The 16,354-nt window shown below is 37.0% G+C and overlaps 1 protein-coding gene across 1 annotated transcript in view; it reads right to left on the bottom strand.

The window, feature by feature from the left end:
• DNAH9 (dynein axonemal heavy chain 9) overlaps positions 1 to 16,354 on the bottom strand; it is a 570,390-nt gene that overhangs the window by 480,102 nt on the left and 73,934 nt on the right. The window contains exons 12-14 of the mRNA XM_055143580.1: positions 13,378 to 13,504; positions 6,011 to 6,266; positions 4,032 to 4,270 (exon numbers count right to left, since the gene is read on the bottom strand). Coding sequence (XP_054999555.1) covers positions 4,032 to 4,270; positions 6,011 to 6,266; positions 13,378 to 13,504 — 622 coding nt within the window. The remainder of the gene's footprint in view (positions 1 to 4,031; positions 4,271 to 6,010; positions 6,267 to 13,377; positions 13,505 to 16,354) is intronic.

Below are 16,354 nucleotides of genomic sequence, written 5' to 3'. Positions count from 1 at the left end.
AAACAATAACAGTGAGTTCTCTATTGAAATATTGAATGTATTCAAAGTATAGAGAATAAAATGAAGATCATTAGCTACTTAGGTGGGGGCTGGGTGAGAGGGGGGTATATTGGGGTTCTTGGTGGTGGAACATGTGCACTGGTGAAGGGATAGGGTTTCAATCATTATGTGACTGAGACTTATACCTGTAAGCTTTGTATTTTTTTTTCTTCATGGTGATTCAATATAATAAAATAAAAGTAAGGCAGAAAAAAATAAAGTGGGGATGCCTAGATCACCCTTGGTACCAATGTACCAGAGAAGAAGGAAAAGGAGTTAGTAAGTGTAGGGGTGGGGGAGAAGGGACAGTTGTGAAGTAACAGGCATAGGGTCAGGGTACATTAGTGAAGTTAAAGAGTTATAGAGCTTATTAGCTAAGCCACAGAGTCAGCAACACTGAAATCAGGAGACCCAAACTTTAACAACAAAACTTAAAAGGTGCCTGTTGAGATGACAGACTTGAGGTAGAACAGTAAACCTGGAACACTGGAGGGGGAAGCTGACACTGGTGGCAGGACCATTGGTGAAACTTCGCTGTCTAAAAATCCAACTACGAAAACTTTGTAAATTACAGTGCTTTAATAAAAGAAAATTTGGAGAGAAACAAAGCCATATATTATGTATAAAACTATGTATGACAATAAATAAAACTTTTAAAAGAAAATAAGCCACAAAATTGACTTATTTCACAATATACATATCTGACAAAAACATAGGTATTCAGAAGACATAAAGGATTATAGAAAAAGTTCTGGAGTTTATATTGCTAGAAATAACCCAATATTCAATTGAAAAAATACTTAAATATACACATTATAAAGAAAGTCATTATAATTGTCTACATAATTGCTACATAAAATAATATGTAGCAACTTTAGTCTTCAAAGAAATACAAATGTGAACTCAGGTACCATCCATACTAACTAAAATAGCATAAATTAAGAAACTTACCACTCCAAAATAAACCATATATTCACTTTAGGTGGTTCCTTGACAATTACTAACAAAGTTAAACATGTTACTATAACTCAGAAATTGTCAAGAGAAATAAAAATCTATATTCATAGAAAGTCAGTCTCCTTACTTATATTAGCCAAAAACTAGAAATAACTTTAAAGGCTATCAATGTGGAAATGAACAAATTCTGATATATTCATACAGTGGAGCACTTAAAGCAAAAATTTTAATTATGTAATAGTATAAGATATATAAAAATCATTACAAGCATAAAATGAAGACCCAAAAGAGCCTACACTTAGTTCTGTTTATTTAAAGTTTGTAAACAAGGTAAAACTCCACTAACCTGACACAAATCTAATCACCAACTGGGGATCGTAGTAAGTTGAACGTGGATTGATGGAACTAAAATGCTGAAAATGTTCTCATGAATGAATATATGGAAAAAAACACCTAAATCTATGTGTAGTTAATATCTGTACATTGTGATAAATGTATATTATACTTTAATTTTAAGAGATTAATAATAAACTTTTTTTTTCTTTTTGGGTCACACCCAGCGATGCTCAGGGGTTACTCCTGGCTTTTCACTCAGGAATTACTCCTGGCAGTGCTTGGGGGACCATATGGGATGCCGGAGATCAAACCCGGGTCGGCCGCATGCAAGGCAAACGCCCTACCCGCTGTGCCATCACTCCGGCCCCAAAAGGGAACTTTATGTTTGGTTTTTTGTTTTTTTTTGGTCACACCCAGCAATGCTCAGGGGTTACTCCTAGCTTTGCAGTCAGGAATTACTCCTGGCATGCTTGGGGGACCATATGGGATGCCGGGGTGGGATTGAACCCGGGTCGGCCGCGTGCAAGGCAAACGCCCTACCCACTGTGCTATCGATCCGGCCTAATAATAAACTTTAAATTTAAAATATAAAGTTATTAAAGTCAAGGTATTCAAAAATTAAACACTATGAATGATAATTATGGTGAAACGGGTATTTACCTACCCAATAATATACAGGTTTCTAAAATTTAATTTGTTAGACTGTAATATCCATATTAGATTGAAATATATTTAGACTTTTGAGGTATCCCCGTGGACCTCAGCATCTACCCATTAGGCCAAACCAGCTGATCTAGGAATGTTCTCTGTGCCCATTAACACAGGTGTGAAGATGCTAAAGTTTTTAAATAATGATAAAAATGCAAATAAATCAAGAAAACGTGGCCAAAAGGGAATATTTAACTTTTCTGTTCAAAACACACATACTTATTGAACAGCACGATGTGCCGATGGAGGAATAAAAATATCCATTCAAAAGCTTTTGCTTAGTGTTTAGTTTTAATGTCCTTATTCAAATTATTTTAAAAAATTATTTAAGGCCTAATTGCTAAACTGCAGTAGTAACTGCTAGAGTAATTGCCTAGCTATCTTGCAGGGGGGTGCTAGATAAACGTAGAGGCAAGAGTTAAACAGCTTGTCTTGAATTAGCTAGGTGCTTTAGGCAATTAATCTAATAAGCACTGGTTTTCTCACTAACAAAATGAGTTAATGTTGCCTTGACTTTGTATGAACATTAAATGAATTAACATCTGTAAAGTGCTTAGATGTGTTCATCACATCGTAAACATGAAATAAATATGAACTACTATTACTGTAATTATGCAGCAACAGGAGTTATTATTAAAGTGCCCAAGTTTTTTTAAAAAACTTTTTTGACAAAAATTTTGACTTGAGAGCATTTTTTTATATATTCTGATGGACTTTTGGACAACCAAAATGATACATGTTCCCTCCAATTACATGTTTACCTCACTGACTAGCAACTGAATTATCCAAAATTCACTCATTCAGAGTATCAAGAGTATAAGTTTTGTGCCTGTAATTATATAAAAGATATAGTTTATTTCCAAACCCCTAAAATATTAAGTAATCTCTGTCTTGTCTGCTGTTTTTCTTTTAATTAGAGGTAAGTACTCGTAATTTTTTGATATTCAAAATAGTGTCTAGTACAATGACTCAAACACAGTTTATCAGTAGCAGACTGGCTGTTTGGATAGCTAGGTGGATGGATGAAAAATAGATTATTTACTTATTTATTTGGGGGGGTCGCACCCAGCGATACACAGGAGTTACTCCTGTATCTTCCCTGGCGATGCTCAGGGGACCATATGGGATGCTGGGAATCGAACCCAGGTCAGCCGTGTGCACGGCAAACACCTTACCCACTGTGCTCTCTAGCCCCCAAAAATAGATTTTTTAAAATGAATGTTGGACTCTGTTTGCTGAAGTGCTGAATATGTGACCTTAAGGGGTAGAAAATAAATCAATTTGAGATACTATCTTTCAAACCCATAATTATGGCAATTATCTTCTTAATTTAATATCATTAATGCTAAAGTCATCATTAATGCTTAAAGGCTCAGCATTTTATTGTGCATCAAAACATAGATAAACTACAAATAACAACTACAATTCAGTACTAATTTTGTGCATGGAATATAACTATCATAAATAATTTTAGTAGGATCAAAGTTGGTGGCCAATTATAGCTCTTCTACATTGTTCAGTCTTTGATTATGGAATATAAGTTTATCCTATTAACGAGCATGAGTCTTACCCATTTATTACTGCATTTTTGCATTTTCCCCTCTGTTTTGTCAAATGCAATTAGAAATACCACAGCAATCTTTCATCATTTTGGGTCTCTGGAGGTTAAAAAGGATAACCTAAAGGACTACATTAGGTTATATGGACAAATAAGGTAATTAGTACAGTGAATAATTTAGGATTACTTCCTTGGCATCTTCTTTTGTCCTGTTGGGGTTTGGTGTAGAACACAAATTAAAACTGTCACCACTAAGAGTACTAATTTTGACACACAGATCCAGAATGTGACATTTTGTACACACCTATAGATTTAGTTCTTATTCTCTCAAGATAAACTTTTATCTCTGACCAGAAAATATAACAGTATTGATTGTTCTAATTTTTAAATATTTCTTGATACTCATAGAATATATGTCTGAGTTTTTTATTACCTGAACAAGAGCATGAATCTTAATGCCAGATTTTTTGATGAGACCATAATATTTTTCCAGTTGATCATTCTGATCGTCCATAGATAGAAAGAATTCTTTTCTTTCTTTTCTTTTAAATATTGGAGATACCCATGTTTTCATAATGTCCTGGATTTCTTCCAAGTTGTTTTTAGTTTTCTGAATTCTTTGCTCAAGATCATGAATACTATTGGTGATTTGGATCACATAATTCCAAATACCTGTTTCTCAAAATATATATATGTAATTAATAAACAGTTTACAACACATATCTAAAAGTCCAAACTTGTTTTGAAATTTGGGTATTTCGCTCATAGTTTTTATATAACTTTTATGCATATTTTACTTATTTATTACCAGGACATTTTTTCCTAGTTACATCAAAATATCAGCTTTTATCATTATTCTGATTATGAAGGGTTAATGAATAATCAAAACTTTTTGCAACTTTGTCCCCCTTTCAATCTCCCCATTAACTTAATGACTCTGGGTTTAAAAAAAGCAAAAATAGATTGGCCTGAGGCTTGTTGTCTGGAGAATATGGTAATACTTATCTTGGATAAGCCACTAGCCTTTACACTGGTAAGAATCCTGACCAGTGGAACAACGCAGAGAAGTAGACTATCCACTGGAGCTGTCGTTGGTCTACTGTTCCCTTTCTCATGACCCTATTAAAAATCACGTCCATCAGTCTGTGTTGCAAGCCATAATGCCCAAAAGTAGAGAGAGATTACAGGGAATATTGTCTGCCATAGAGGCAGGGGGAGGGTGGGAAAGGGGGGTGTACCTGGGATATTGGTGGTGGGGAATGTGCACTGGTGAAGGGATGGGTGCTTGATTATTGTGTGATTGTAACCCAAACATGAAAGCTTGTAACTATCTCATGGTGATTCAATAAAATTTTTTAAAAAATCACCTCCATGACTGATGTTTCTTTATATTTTTTGTACATGCCATTATGTCAATATGCTTCTCATGAATACATGCCAATATATTTAATATTCCTGAGTTTTCCTGAATATGTTGATTCTCAATTTAAAGCTTACTCTACAGCTTATGTTGACTAGGCTCCCAACTTAAGCTGTTTTGTTTCTTTTTCTTTACTGCTTACATTTTTATCTTCTTAATACTTTGATTTATTTGTAGTAGTATTACATATTTATTAACTACTGACATGACAGACATAATAATTGTGGGCAGTGGGTGGCAAACCCCGGCTGTGCTCTGGGCTTACTCCTAGCTCTGTGCTCAGGGAGCCCTCCTCATTGTGCTTTGGGGGACTGTTTGTGAAACCAGGTATTGAAATGGGGTGAATCATATGCAAAGCAAGTGCTCTCTCCCTTCTAATATCTCTCCATTTCTTAAGTTGTTTTTCCTTATGTTACTTGTTTTCCCAGTTTCCCCTTTTAAGGTGCTGCAGTCTAGTTAGTAAAACTTTTAAAAACATAGTAAAAAACATTTTTTATAGAAGGTAGTGCCCAATATTCACTGAAGCTCATGTGATCTGTTAGCCTCCTAAACTGCACAGCACTTAGCACTTTATTCAGTGATTTTTCAGCCAGTTCTTCATTATGCCTATTCAACCTTATTTAGGCATAAGATAACCAATTAGTGGGGTAATTACTACCTTTTGAAAGACACTAAAATATTTTTATGTGAAGGGTGTAAACAAAATTTTGAGAGTAAAAGTGAAACTATTCATATATGTATTTTTATTGAGGTGGAGAAATCTATTTTCAACATACAAAGTATGCACATTATTTCTAAATCAACCAGTCATATAAAAAGTGATATTCGATGAGGTATATAAACCTCCTAGAATTCTCTTTTATATATGTGTGAGGAGACAATCTACTTTTGCTTCAAATCTCATTTAGATTACTAAGGAGTAATTTGAGGTTTAACCTCTTTATTTAGATTTTCAACATTCAACCTTTCCCCCAGATGTTCTGCCCTGTTACCTTCTGTTTTCCAGTTCAGAGTCTCCTCTGCAGCTCTCAAGCAGACGTCGATATTTTCCAGCTCCTTCTCCACTAATGGCAATTCTACCTCTAGCAGAGTTTTCATAAGCTTGTTGTACCAATTTGTCATCAGCTCCAAATTAGCCACAAGCTGTCGATAGAATTCCCTAGAGGAGAACATGGTTGCTGCAGTCTCAGGGATGTGCTTCATCTGCCTGGGTTCAAGGTAACTCATTTCTTTCAGCACAGAAATCAGCTGGGGAAAAGATTAGACATGTTCAAGCAATTTAAGGAAGGAAAACCAATGGACAAATGAAAAAAAGCTCTACATTATTAATAGTCAAACAAATAAAAATTAAAATAATATTGAGGTAATTTTTAGTTTAACAGGCTAGAAATTATTTGATAAAATAAAAAGAAGTTGTTTAAACCGCTATTGTTTCATTGGAAAAGTCACCTGGCTTTTAATTTATTTATTTTGTTGCCACTACCTGATTGATCCCCTCAATCCCATCAACGGCCACCATCCAGAGCTCCTGGAAGAGAGCGATGAGGACGAAGTAGTCTCTTGCCCCTGTGCCTGACTGTCTTCACTGGGCCCCTGGAAGGGGGTAGGTTGAGTCTCCCTCCCTTCCCTGAGCAGAGCCCTGGCAGCCAAAGACCTCCCGAACCCATCCACAGCCATGCTCAAGGCCACTCTCCACATGCTTGGATGAGCCTCACGCATGAAGGAACCAGCAGAGGAACCCAGGTGTGCAGGACCTGGGGTTGAGAGCTCCAAGCCTGCTCGGATCTGGACTGGGCCTCTTCTGCTCAGGTTCCCCATTTTCCAGTAGCTAGGTGGTCACACCCACAAACTGCACCCCCAACCCCCCACCATGTAATCCCATCAACAGCCAACATCAAGAGACTATAAGACCAAGCTCCTGGAAGTGATATCTTATCTCCTAGTTCTCCCTTTCAGAGAACCTGGCAAGCTACTGAGAGCTTCCTGCCCACAAGGGAGAGCCTGGCAAGCTCCCCATGGCATATTCATATGCTAAATACAGTAACAATGATGGGTCTCATTCTCCTTACACTGAAAGAGCCTCTAATGTGGCACCATTGGGAAGGACAAATAAAGAGAAGCTGCTAAAATCTCAGAGCTAGGACAAATGTAGATGTTATTGGGACTGCTCAAGCAAATTGATGATCAATGGGATGATAGTGATAGTTGCTACTAAATTCAAAGCCCCATTTAGAGAGGCCTTAGTGATTTTCATTTCCAGACCTCCTAGCATATTAAAACTTTATTCAATTGTCAACACAGGACTAGAGAAATTGAGAGAGATTCCAAGTGACTATATTTGACAATGTTGCACATTGGGCATCTCCTCTCAGTCCCACCAATGACCTCATTTAGAATCTACGAGGTCTAAATTTGAGGCTTCTTACTCATGTGTTCATTTTCTTTCAAACCATCTCCCTTGTGACACAATCACAAGCTTAAGCTTAATGTTTCATCTGCCACATGCTTGAATGTATTCAATAAAATCCTTTCTTTTGTGATCATTTTCTTTCTCAGCTTTCTCTCCTTCTGGTCCTAATTTATAAATTTGGTAAACATTGTTGCTTTAGCAGCTATTTCCCTTGGTTTAATATTTAATTTCCCTTCTTCTGATAATTTCCTTCTTCATGTTTTTCTTTGTTTTATGCTTAAATCTATGAAGACTAATGTCTGCATATATATATATATACATGTACATCTATATGTATAGATGAATGACCAAACATCTATCAAACGTTGTCCTTGCATCCTCACCCTCAGGTCTTAAGACCCTTGGGGCCTTAGCTCTCCATTCAGTGGTTCTTGGGCAGTTCTTCATTATTCCCATTCAACTTTATTTAGGCAAATGATTAACAATTATGGGTAGTCATTTGAAGACACTCAAAAATATTCATGTAAATAATGTAAATAAAAGTTGAAAGCAAATGTGAAACTATTCATGCATGTGTTTATATTGAGGCAGAGAAGTCTATTCCCAACACATAGAAAGATCTTATGTGCTTAAAATGGCTATAGTTAATATGATAGCATATTTTAATGGTGAAAATATTTGTCACATATTTCTTAATAACTTACAAATATTTCCCAAATATTTGAATAATTCAAAAGCATAGTGGGAACCTGTATTAGAAAATGAGCAACGTCATGGTATTAGAAAATGACAACGTCATGGTCAAGCAACGTATAGAAAAAAACATAAAAAGCCAATGAACATATTAAGAAAAGCTCTACTTAATGGTTAAATAAAAATTAAAATAATATTGAGGTTATTCTTAGTTTAACAGATTAGAAATTATTTGATGAATAAATACTGTATTTTACTATAGTTTACTGCAAGAATTACTGAATTTCTATTTTCCGAAGAATAAGTTTATACAATTCATAAAATATACAAAATATTAATAAATTTGAGCCTAGTATTCTGAATTCTAGATCCCAAAGAAAGACAACTAAGGAAAAATAACTACAGGTATTTATTGTAGCGGGCTACCCGTGGCATATTTAATATGCCAAAAACAGTAACAAGCCTCACCATGGAGACGTTATTGGTGCCCGCTTGAGCAAATTGATGAGCAACAGGATGACAGTGCTACAGGGCTATTTATTGTAGCTATTTACTCTTTTTAATATTTTCACTGTCACTGTCACTATCACTGTCATCCAGTTGATCATCAATTTGCTCCAGTGGGCACCAGTAACGTCTCCATGGTAAGACATGTTTTTACTGTTTTTGGCATATTGAATACACCACAGGGAGCTTGCCAGGCTCTGATGGGCTCTTTGAGAGGGGCAATGGAATCAAACTTGGGTCAGCCGCATGCAAGGTGAATGCCCTACACACTGTGCTATTGCTCCAATATTTTATCCAGTATAAAATGTCATCAGTGCTAACATTCATTATTTTATATACAACCAAGGAAGAAATAAAAATAGACATGCTATAATCTAGTCTTTGAATTAGAGATTTGATAAAATAAGAAAAATCAATGAAATGTCCCACAAATGGTATATTTAAAAGTACATGTGTATGTATTATATTTTATCAAACAGTTCTTTTGAGTTAATTTTTGGTATTGGGGTGCTATTCCTCGATCTGTGCTCAGGAGCTGAAAGTCATTCAATCAGACCTCCTACATGCAAAGTACACGTTCTGTCCTTTGAGATTCTACCTGGTCCCTGGCATACAACTCTTATCCTGGCCCCAAATGGGCAAATCTAGAATTAATGTATTCATTCTTTTTAATGACAATATTTTTATTTTTATTTATTTTTTTTACCATTTAAAGGTAAATTTTTTTTAATTTATATATAATTTCTTTATAATATAAAGGCAATGTAGGTATACACGTTATCAAATATATTCATAAATACAGATATTGTTAGTTCTTTGTTTTTTTTTTTTTTACAGTTACGGATTTATACACATCTGTGCTTATGCTTCCCCCATACAAAGTTCGGGAACCCATCCCTTCACCAGTGCCCATATTCCACCACCAGTAAACTCAGCATCCCTCCCATCCTCCCCAATCCCATCTCCCCCCCACCCCACCCTGTCACTGTGGCAGGGCATTCCCTTCTGTTCTCTCCCTCTAATTAGCTATTGTGGTTTGCAATAAAGGTGTTGAGTGGCCACTGTGCTCAGTCTCTAGCCCTCATTCAGCCCGCAACTCCCTTCTCCCACATGGCCTTCGACTACATTATAGTTGGTGATCCTTTCTCTGAGTTGCCCTTTCCCCAGAATGTGAGGCCAGCCTCCTAGCCATGGAGTCAACCTCCTGGTAGTTGTTTCTACAATTCTTGGGTGTTAGTCTCCCACTCTGTTATTCTATATGAATGACAATATTTTTAAAGTTAATTTTATTATATACCTTGATGAATAAGCTAAGATACAAGATACTTTTCATAAAATTTTGCCTGGGAGACAAAGCAAATTTTATTTATACAAAATAAGATAGTATACAAAACAAGAAACCTGTGTGCCAGAGAACGTAGCGCCACAGTGACAGGTCATCCCTTTTGTTGTTGCTGTTGGGTGAGCCATACCTGGGGTGTTAGGGGGTTGTTTGTAGCAGTGCTTAGAGGAACAGATGCACAGCCAGTGAATGAACCTGGGTTGACCACATGCAAAGGAAGTGCCCTAACCCCTATACATATCTTTGACCTGATTGTTCATTCTAAATAGTATAACTATTGCCACCTTGTTTAAAGTTAGATCTAAGGGGACCCTGGCTCTTCACTGACTTGTATTCTTTATTTCTCTTCAACTATACTGCAATTCAAATATGTATGCCAATTCCCTTTCATTTCTTTCTTTATTTTCCCTCTTTTTGCTTCTATTATACTTGCAAATACCTACAAAACATTTTATTATGTTATACTCTGGAATCGATATAGTCCTTGCCCTTAGAACATATAGAGGAGTAGCACACAATACTATTTTCAATACTCTTTTAAAAACAATACTATTTTATGGGGGCTGGAGCAATAGCACAGCGGGTAGGGCGTTTGCCTTGCACGTGGCCGACCCGGGTTCAAATCCCAGCATCCCATATGGTCCCCTGGGCACCGCCAGGAGTAATTCCTGAGTGCAGAGCCAGGAGTAACCCCTGCGCATCGCCAGGTGTGACCAAAAAAGCAAAATAAATAAATAAATAAATAAATAAAAACAATATTATTTTAAAAACTATTTTCAATACTATTTTAAAAACTGAGGTTTAAATAACAGACTTATAAGATGAAGACAATTACCTAGTTGGAATGAACAGATATGCATTTCTTCAGGCACTTGGTATTTAATGTTGCTCACAGTGAATGCTTATAAAACTATTCCAAATACTTACAGCAGTAAAAAAAAAAAAACAGAAAAAAAATCAGACTCATATCTAACTGAAAGTAAAGGAAGGAGTCTCTTCACTTTAATTTCAGTCAGCATTAATGGTCTACTTAAGAAGCAATTTTTCCAAATGCTTTCAGCTTAGTTTTCAGTTATTCCTACATTTCTGGGGAATATGCCATCAACAGAGAAGTTGGTGATTGATTTTAATTTAATGTGGACAATGTTTTAATTTTTGGCCAAGTGATACAATTTCTGACATTGACTAACTTTTGTGTTATCATTTCCTTCAGTAGTGATCTTTCTGTGGCTTCAACAGTCCACAAAGGACCTCTACCCACCTAATTATCAGAATGGTATTCTCAGTCTCAACACTGATGGTATTTTAAAACAACAAAACAAACACATAAAACCAAATAAAAACTCATTGCTATCTTCTAGGTGGCTTAGGGTTATCCTTGATATTGGCTCCATTGTTATTGTCATACCCCTCTATGTTTGATAACCAGAATTATCTCCAAGAAAGTATCTTTTATGGATAAGAATCATTGAAATCTTATTTCCAAACCTATTTCTATGAAACTGATTATATCATATCTAATGAAATAAATTTTATAATTTGCAATTCTTCAAAGTAGTTTGTGGGTTCCTTGAGGGTACCAGATTAACTATACCTCCAACATGTAATCAACTGTCATTTACATGTGCTCAGTATTCAAAATAGGACCAATGGACCTGTTTGGAAACAAACTGTTAGTGATATTTTGCAACATATTTTGTTAAAGAAAATATAGCAGGTATGTCAACATTTTCTCAGAATGGATAACTTCACATGCAAAAGAATGGGCTTAGACCTCGACCTGACACCATGCACAAAAATCAGATCAAAATGGATTAAAGACATCAACATCAGACCACAATCCATAAGGTACATTGAAGACAAGGTTGGCAAAACCCTTCACGATATTGAAGCTAAAGGTATCTTCAAAGAGGACATGGAACTAAGCAATCAAGTAGAAACAGAAATAAACAAATGGGACTATATTAAACTAAGAAGTTTCTGCTCCGCAAAAGACAGAGGGGCCAGAATACAAAGACAATCTACAGAATGGGAAAGGATATTCACCCAATATCCATCTGATAAAGGGTTGATATCAAGGGTATATAAAGCACTGGTTGAACTCTACAAAAGAAAACATCCAACCCTACCAGAAAATGGGCCGGAGAAATGAACAGAAACTTTTCTGCAGAAGAGATATGAATGGGTAAAAGGTACATGAAAAAATGCTCTGCATCACTGATCATCAGGGAGATGCAAATCAAAACAACCATGAGATACCACCTCACACCACAGAGACTGGCCCACATTAAAAAAAACAAAAGCAAGGATGTGGGGAGAAAGAGACCCTTCTACACTGCTGGTGGGAATGCCAATTGGTTCAGCCCTTTTGGAAAAGAATATGGATGCTTCTCAAAAAATTAGAAATTGAGCTCCCATTTGACCCAGCAATAACACTGCTGGGAATATATCTCGGAGAAGCAAAAACGTCTAGTAGAAATGACATCTGCACTTATATGTTCATCGTGGCACTGTTTACAATACCAGAACCTGGAAAAAAAACCCAGTGCCCAAGAACAGATGACTGGTTAAAGAAACTTTGGTACATCTATACAATGGAATACTATGCAGCTGTTAGAAAAGATGAAGTCATGAAATTTGCATATAAGTGGATCAACATGGAAAGTATCATTCTAAGTGAAATGAGTCAGAAAGAGAGGGACAGACATAGAAAGATTGCACTCATTTGTGGAATATAAAATAACAGAATAGGAGACTAATACACAAGAATAGTAGAAATAAGTACCAGGAGGTTGGCTCCATGGCTTGGAACTTGGCCTCACACGCTGGGGAAATGTCATACCGAATGGAGAAAGGAACACCAAATAAAATGTGTTTGGAGATCCCTCGTGGTAAGGGAAATGCGTGCTGAAAGTGGACTAGTGACCGAACATGATGGCCACTCAATGCCCCGATTGCAGACCACAACACCCAAAAGGAGAGAGAGAGAACAAATTGGAATGCCCTGCCACAGAGGTGGGGTGAGGTTGGGGAGATGGGAATGGTGGGTGGGAGGGATACTGGGTTCATTGGTGGTGGAGAATGGACACTGGTGGAGGGATGGGCTCCCGAACACTGCATGAGGGAAAAACAAGCACGAAATGTATGAATCTGTAACTGTAACCTCACTGTGACTCACTAAATAAAAATAACAACAACAACAAAAAGAATGGATAACTTAAGAAAATGTTAAATTATACTCAGGACTTCTCCCGATCCCCCAAAAGAAAATCTATTTTTTTTCAAAAGAAAATCTAAGATGTAAATTCTTTGAAGCATTTTTTGCACATTCTTAAAAAAGTATTTTACATATAAAATGGAATTGAACAAAATTTTCAAAATCCAGAAGCTACTGTCACTCTACTTACCTGTGGGTTAAAGTTGACTGTGATCTGCTTTGTCTCTGGATCGCGTTTGAGAAGTGACTGAGAAAGATTGTATTGTGACTTCTCTGATACTGTAGCACACCAATCTTCATAGAGTCTTGTCTCATATCTGTGAGATCAGAGTTAATAACCACTTCAAAAGCACTTCACATCTCCCCAAACCTGCTGTCAGTATTTGATGACAGTAATTATATGACAAATTTATAGCAACACGTAATATTTATATCGATATGATAACATGTGTATCTATTAAAAATTCACCTTACAAAACTTCACTCCATGAAAGGCCTCATTGATACCTGCTTTTTGCTAAGTGAAAAAAAGTAAGAATCTGATTTTCAATTAGTTTATTTTTAATTAGAGAGTCATCATGAGGGTACAGTTACAGATCCATACATCTTTGTGCTCATGTTTCCCCCATACACAGTTCGAGAACCCATCCCTTCACCAGTACCCATTCTCCACCACCAGTAAACCCAATATCCCTCAACCCACTCCCCAGTCCCGTCTCCCCCCACCCCACCCTGACACTATGGCAGGGTATTCCCTTTTGTTCTCTCTCTCTGATTAGGTGTTGTGGTTTGCAATAAAGGTGTTGAGTGGCCATTGTGTTCAGTCTCTAGTCTGTATTCGGCCCGCAAAACCCTTCCCCCACATGACCTCCGACCACATTTTACTTGGTGGTCCCTTCCCTGAGTTACCCAGAATGAGAGACCAGCCTCCACGCCATGGAGACAACCTCCTGGTACTTATTTCTACTATTCTTGGGCGTTAGTCTTATAGTCTATTATTCTATATTCCACAGATGAGTGCAATCTTTCTATGTCTGTCTCTCTTTCTGACTCATTTCACTTAGCATGATACTTTCCATGTTGATCCACTTATATGCAAACGTCATGACCTCATTTTTTCTAACAGCTGCATAGTATTCCATTGTATAGATGTACCAGAGTTTCTTCAACCAGTCATCTGTTCTAGGGCACTCGGATTTTTTCCAGATTCTGGCTATTGTAAACAGTGCTGTGGTGAACATATAAGTGCATATGTCACTTCGACTATACTTTTTGGCTTTTCTGGGATATATTCCCAGCAGTGGTATTGCTGGGTCAAATGGGAGCTCAACCTCTAGTTTTTTGAGAATCGTCCATATTGTTTTCCAAAAGGGCTGAACTAGCCAGCATTCCCACCAGCAGTGTAGAAGGGTCCCTTTCTCCCCACATCCTCTCCAACAGTGGTTGCTTTTGTTCTTTTGGATGTGTGCTAGTCTCTGTGGTGTGAGGTGGTATCTCGTGGTTGTTTTGATCTGGATCTCTCTGACGATTAGTGATGTAGAGCACTTTTTCATGTGCCTTTTGGCCATTCGTATCTCTTCCTTGGGAAAGTTTCTGTTCATTTCTTCGCCCCATTTTTTGATGGGGTTGGATGTTTTCTTCTTGTAGAGTTCAACCAGTGCTTTATATACCATTGATATTAACCCCTTATCTGATGGGTATTGTGTAAATATCCTTTCCCATTCTGTAGATAGTCTTTGTATTCTGGTCACTGTATCTTTTGCGTTGCAGAAGATTTTTTGGTTTAATGTAGTCCCATTTGTTGATCTCTGTTTTTACTAGATTGCTTAATTCCGTGTCCTCTTTGAAGATACCTTTATCTTCAATATCGTAGAGGGTTTTGCCGACCTTGTCTTCAATGTATCTTATGGTTTGTGGTCTGATGTTGAGGTCTTTAATCCATTTTGATCTGACTTTTGTGCATGGTGTCAGGTCGAGTTCTAAGCCCATTTTTTTGCATGTGGTTGTCCAGTTGTGCCAGCACCATTTGTTAAAGAGGCTTTCCTTGCTCCACTTCACATCTCTTGCTCCTTTATCAAAGATTAGATGATCATACATTTGAGATTGTGTGTGGGGATATTCCACCCTGTTCCATTGGTCTGCAGCTCTGCCTTTGTTCCAGTACCATGCTGTTTTAATTGTTACCGCTTTGTAGTACAGTTTAAGGTTGGAGAGGGTGATGCCTCCCATCATCTTTTTCCCAAGAATTGTTTTAGCTATCCGTGGGCGTTTATTGTTCCATATAAATTTCAGGACTGCTTGCTCCGTTTCTTTGAAGAATGCCATGGGTATCCCTATAGGGATCGTGTTAAATCTGTATAATGCTTTTGGGAGTATTGCCATTTTGACAATGTTTATTCTCCCTATCCATGAGCAGGGGATATGTTTCCATTTCCTCATGTCCTCTTTTATTTCATGGAGTAGCGTTTTATAGTTTTCTTTGTAGAGGTCCTTTACTTCTTTAGTTAAGCTGATTCCAAGATATTTGATTTTCTGGGGCACAATTGTGAATGGGATTGCTTTTTTCATGTCCTTTCCTCTGTCTCATTGTTTGCATATAGGAAGGCCATGGATTTTTGTGTATTGATTTTATAGCCTGCGACTTTACTGTATAGGTCAATTGTTTCTAAGAGTTTCTTACTAGAGCTTTTAGGTTTCTCTAGGTATAGCATCATATCATCTGCGAATAGTGAGAGCTTGATTTCTTCCTTTCCGATCTGAATCCCCTTAATATCTTTTTCTTGCCTGATGGCTATTGCTAATACTTCCAATAACATATTAAAGAGAAGTGGTGAGAGTGGGCATCCTTGTCTTGTCCCCGATCTTAGAGCAAAAGCCCTTAGTTTTTCTCCATTGATGATAATGCTTGCCCTAGGTTCGTGGTAGATGGCTTTGACTATCTTGAGAAAAGTTCCTCCAAAACCCATTTTGGTGAGAGTTTTTATCATGAATGGGTGTTGGATCTTGTCAAATGCTTTCTCTGCATCTATTGATATGATCATATGGTTTTTATCTTTACTTTTGTTGATGTGATGGATTATGTTGATTGATTTCCGAATGTTAAGCCATCCTTGCATCCCAGGGATGAATCCCACTTGGTCATGGTGTATGATCTTTTTGATGAATTG

The sequence above is a fragment of the Sorex araneus genome, chromosome 6 (assembly GCF_027595985.1).
Source record: "Sorex araneus isolate mSorAra2 chromosome 6, mSorAra2.pri, whole genome shotgun sequence".
Lineage (NCBI taxonomy): Eukaryota > Metazoa > Chordata > Mammalia > Eulipotyphla > Soricidae > Sorex > Sorex araneus.
The sequence above is the reverse complement of the archived record's forward strand: the minus strand, read 5'-3'. Positions and strand labels throughout refer to the sequence as shown.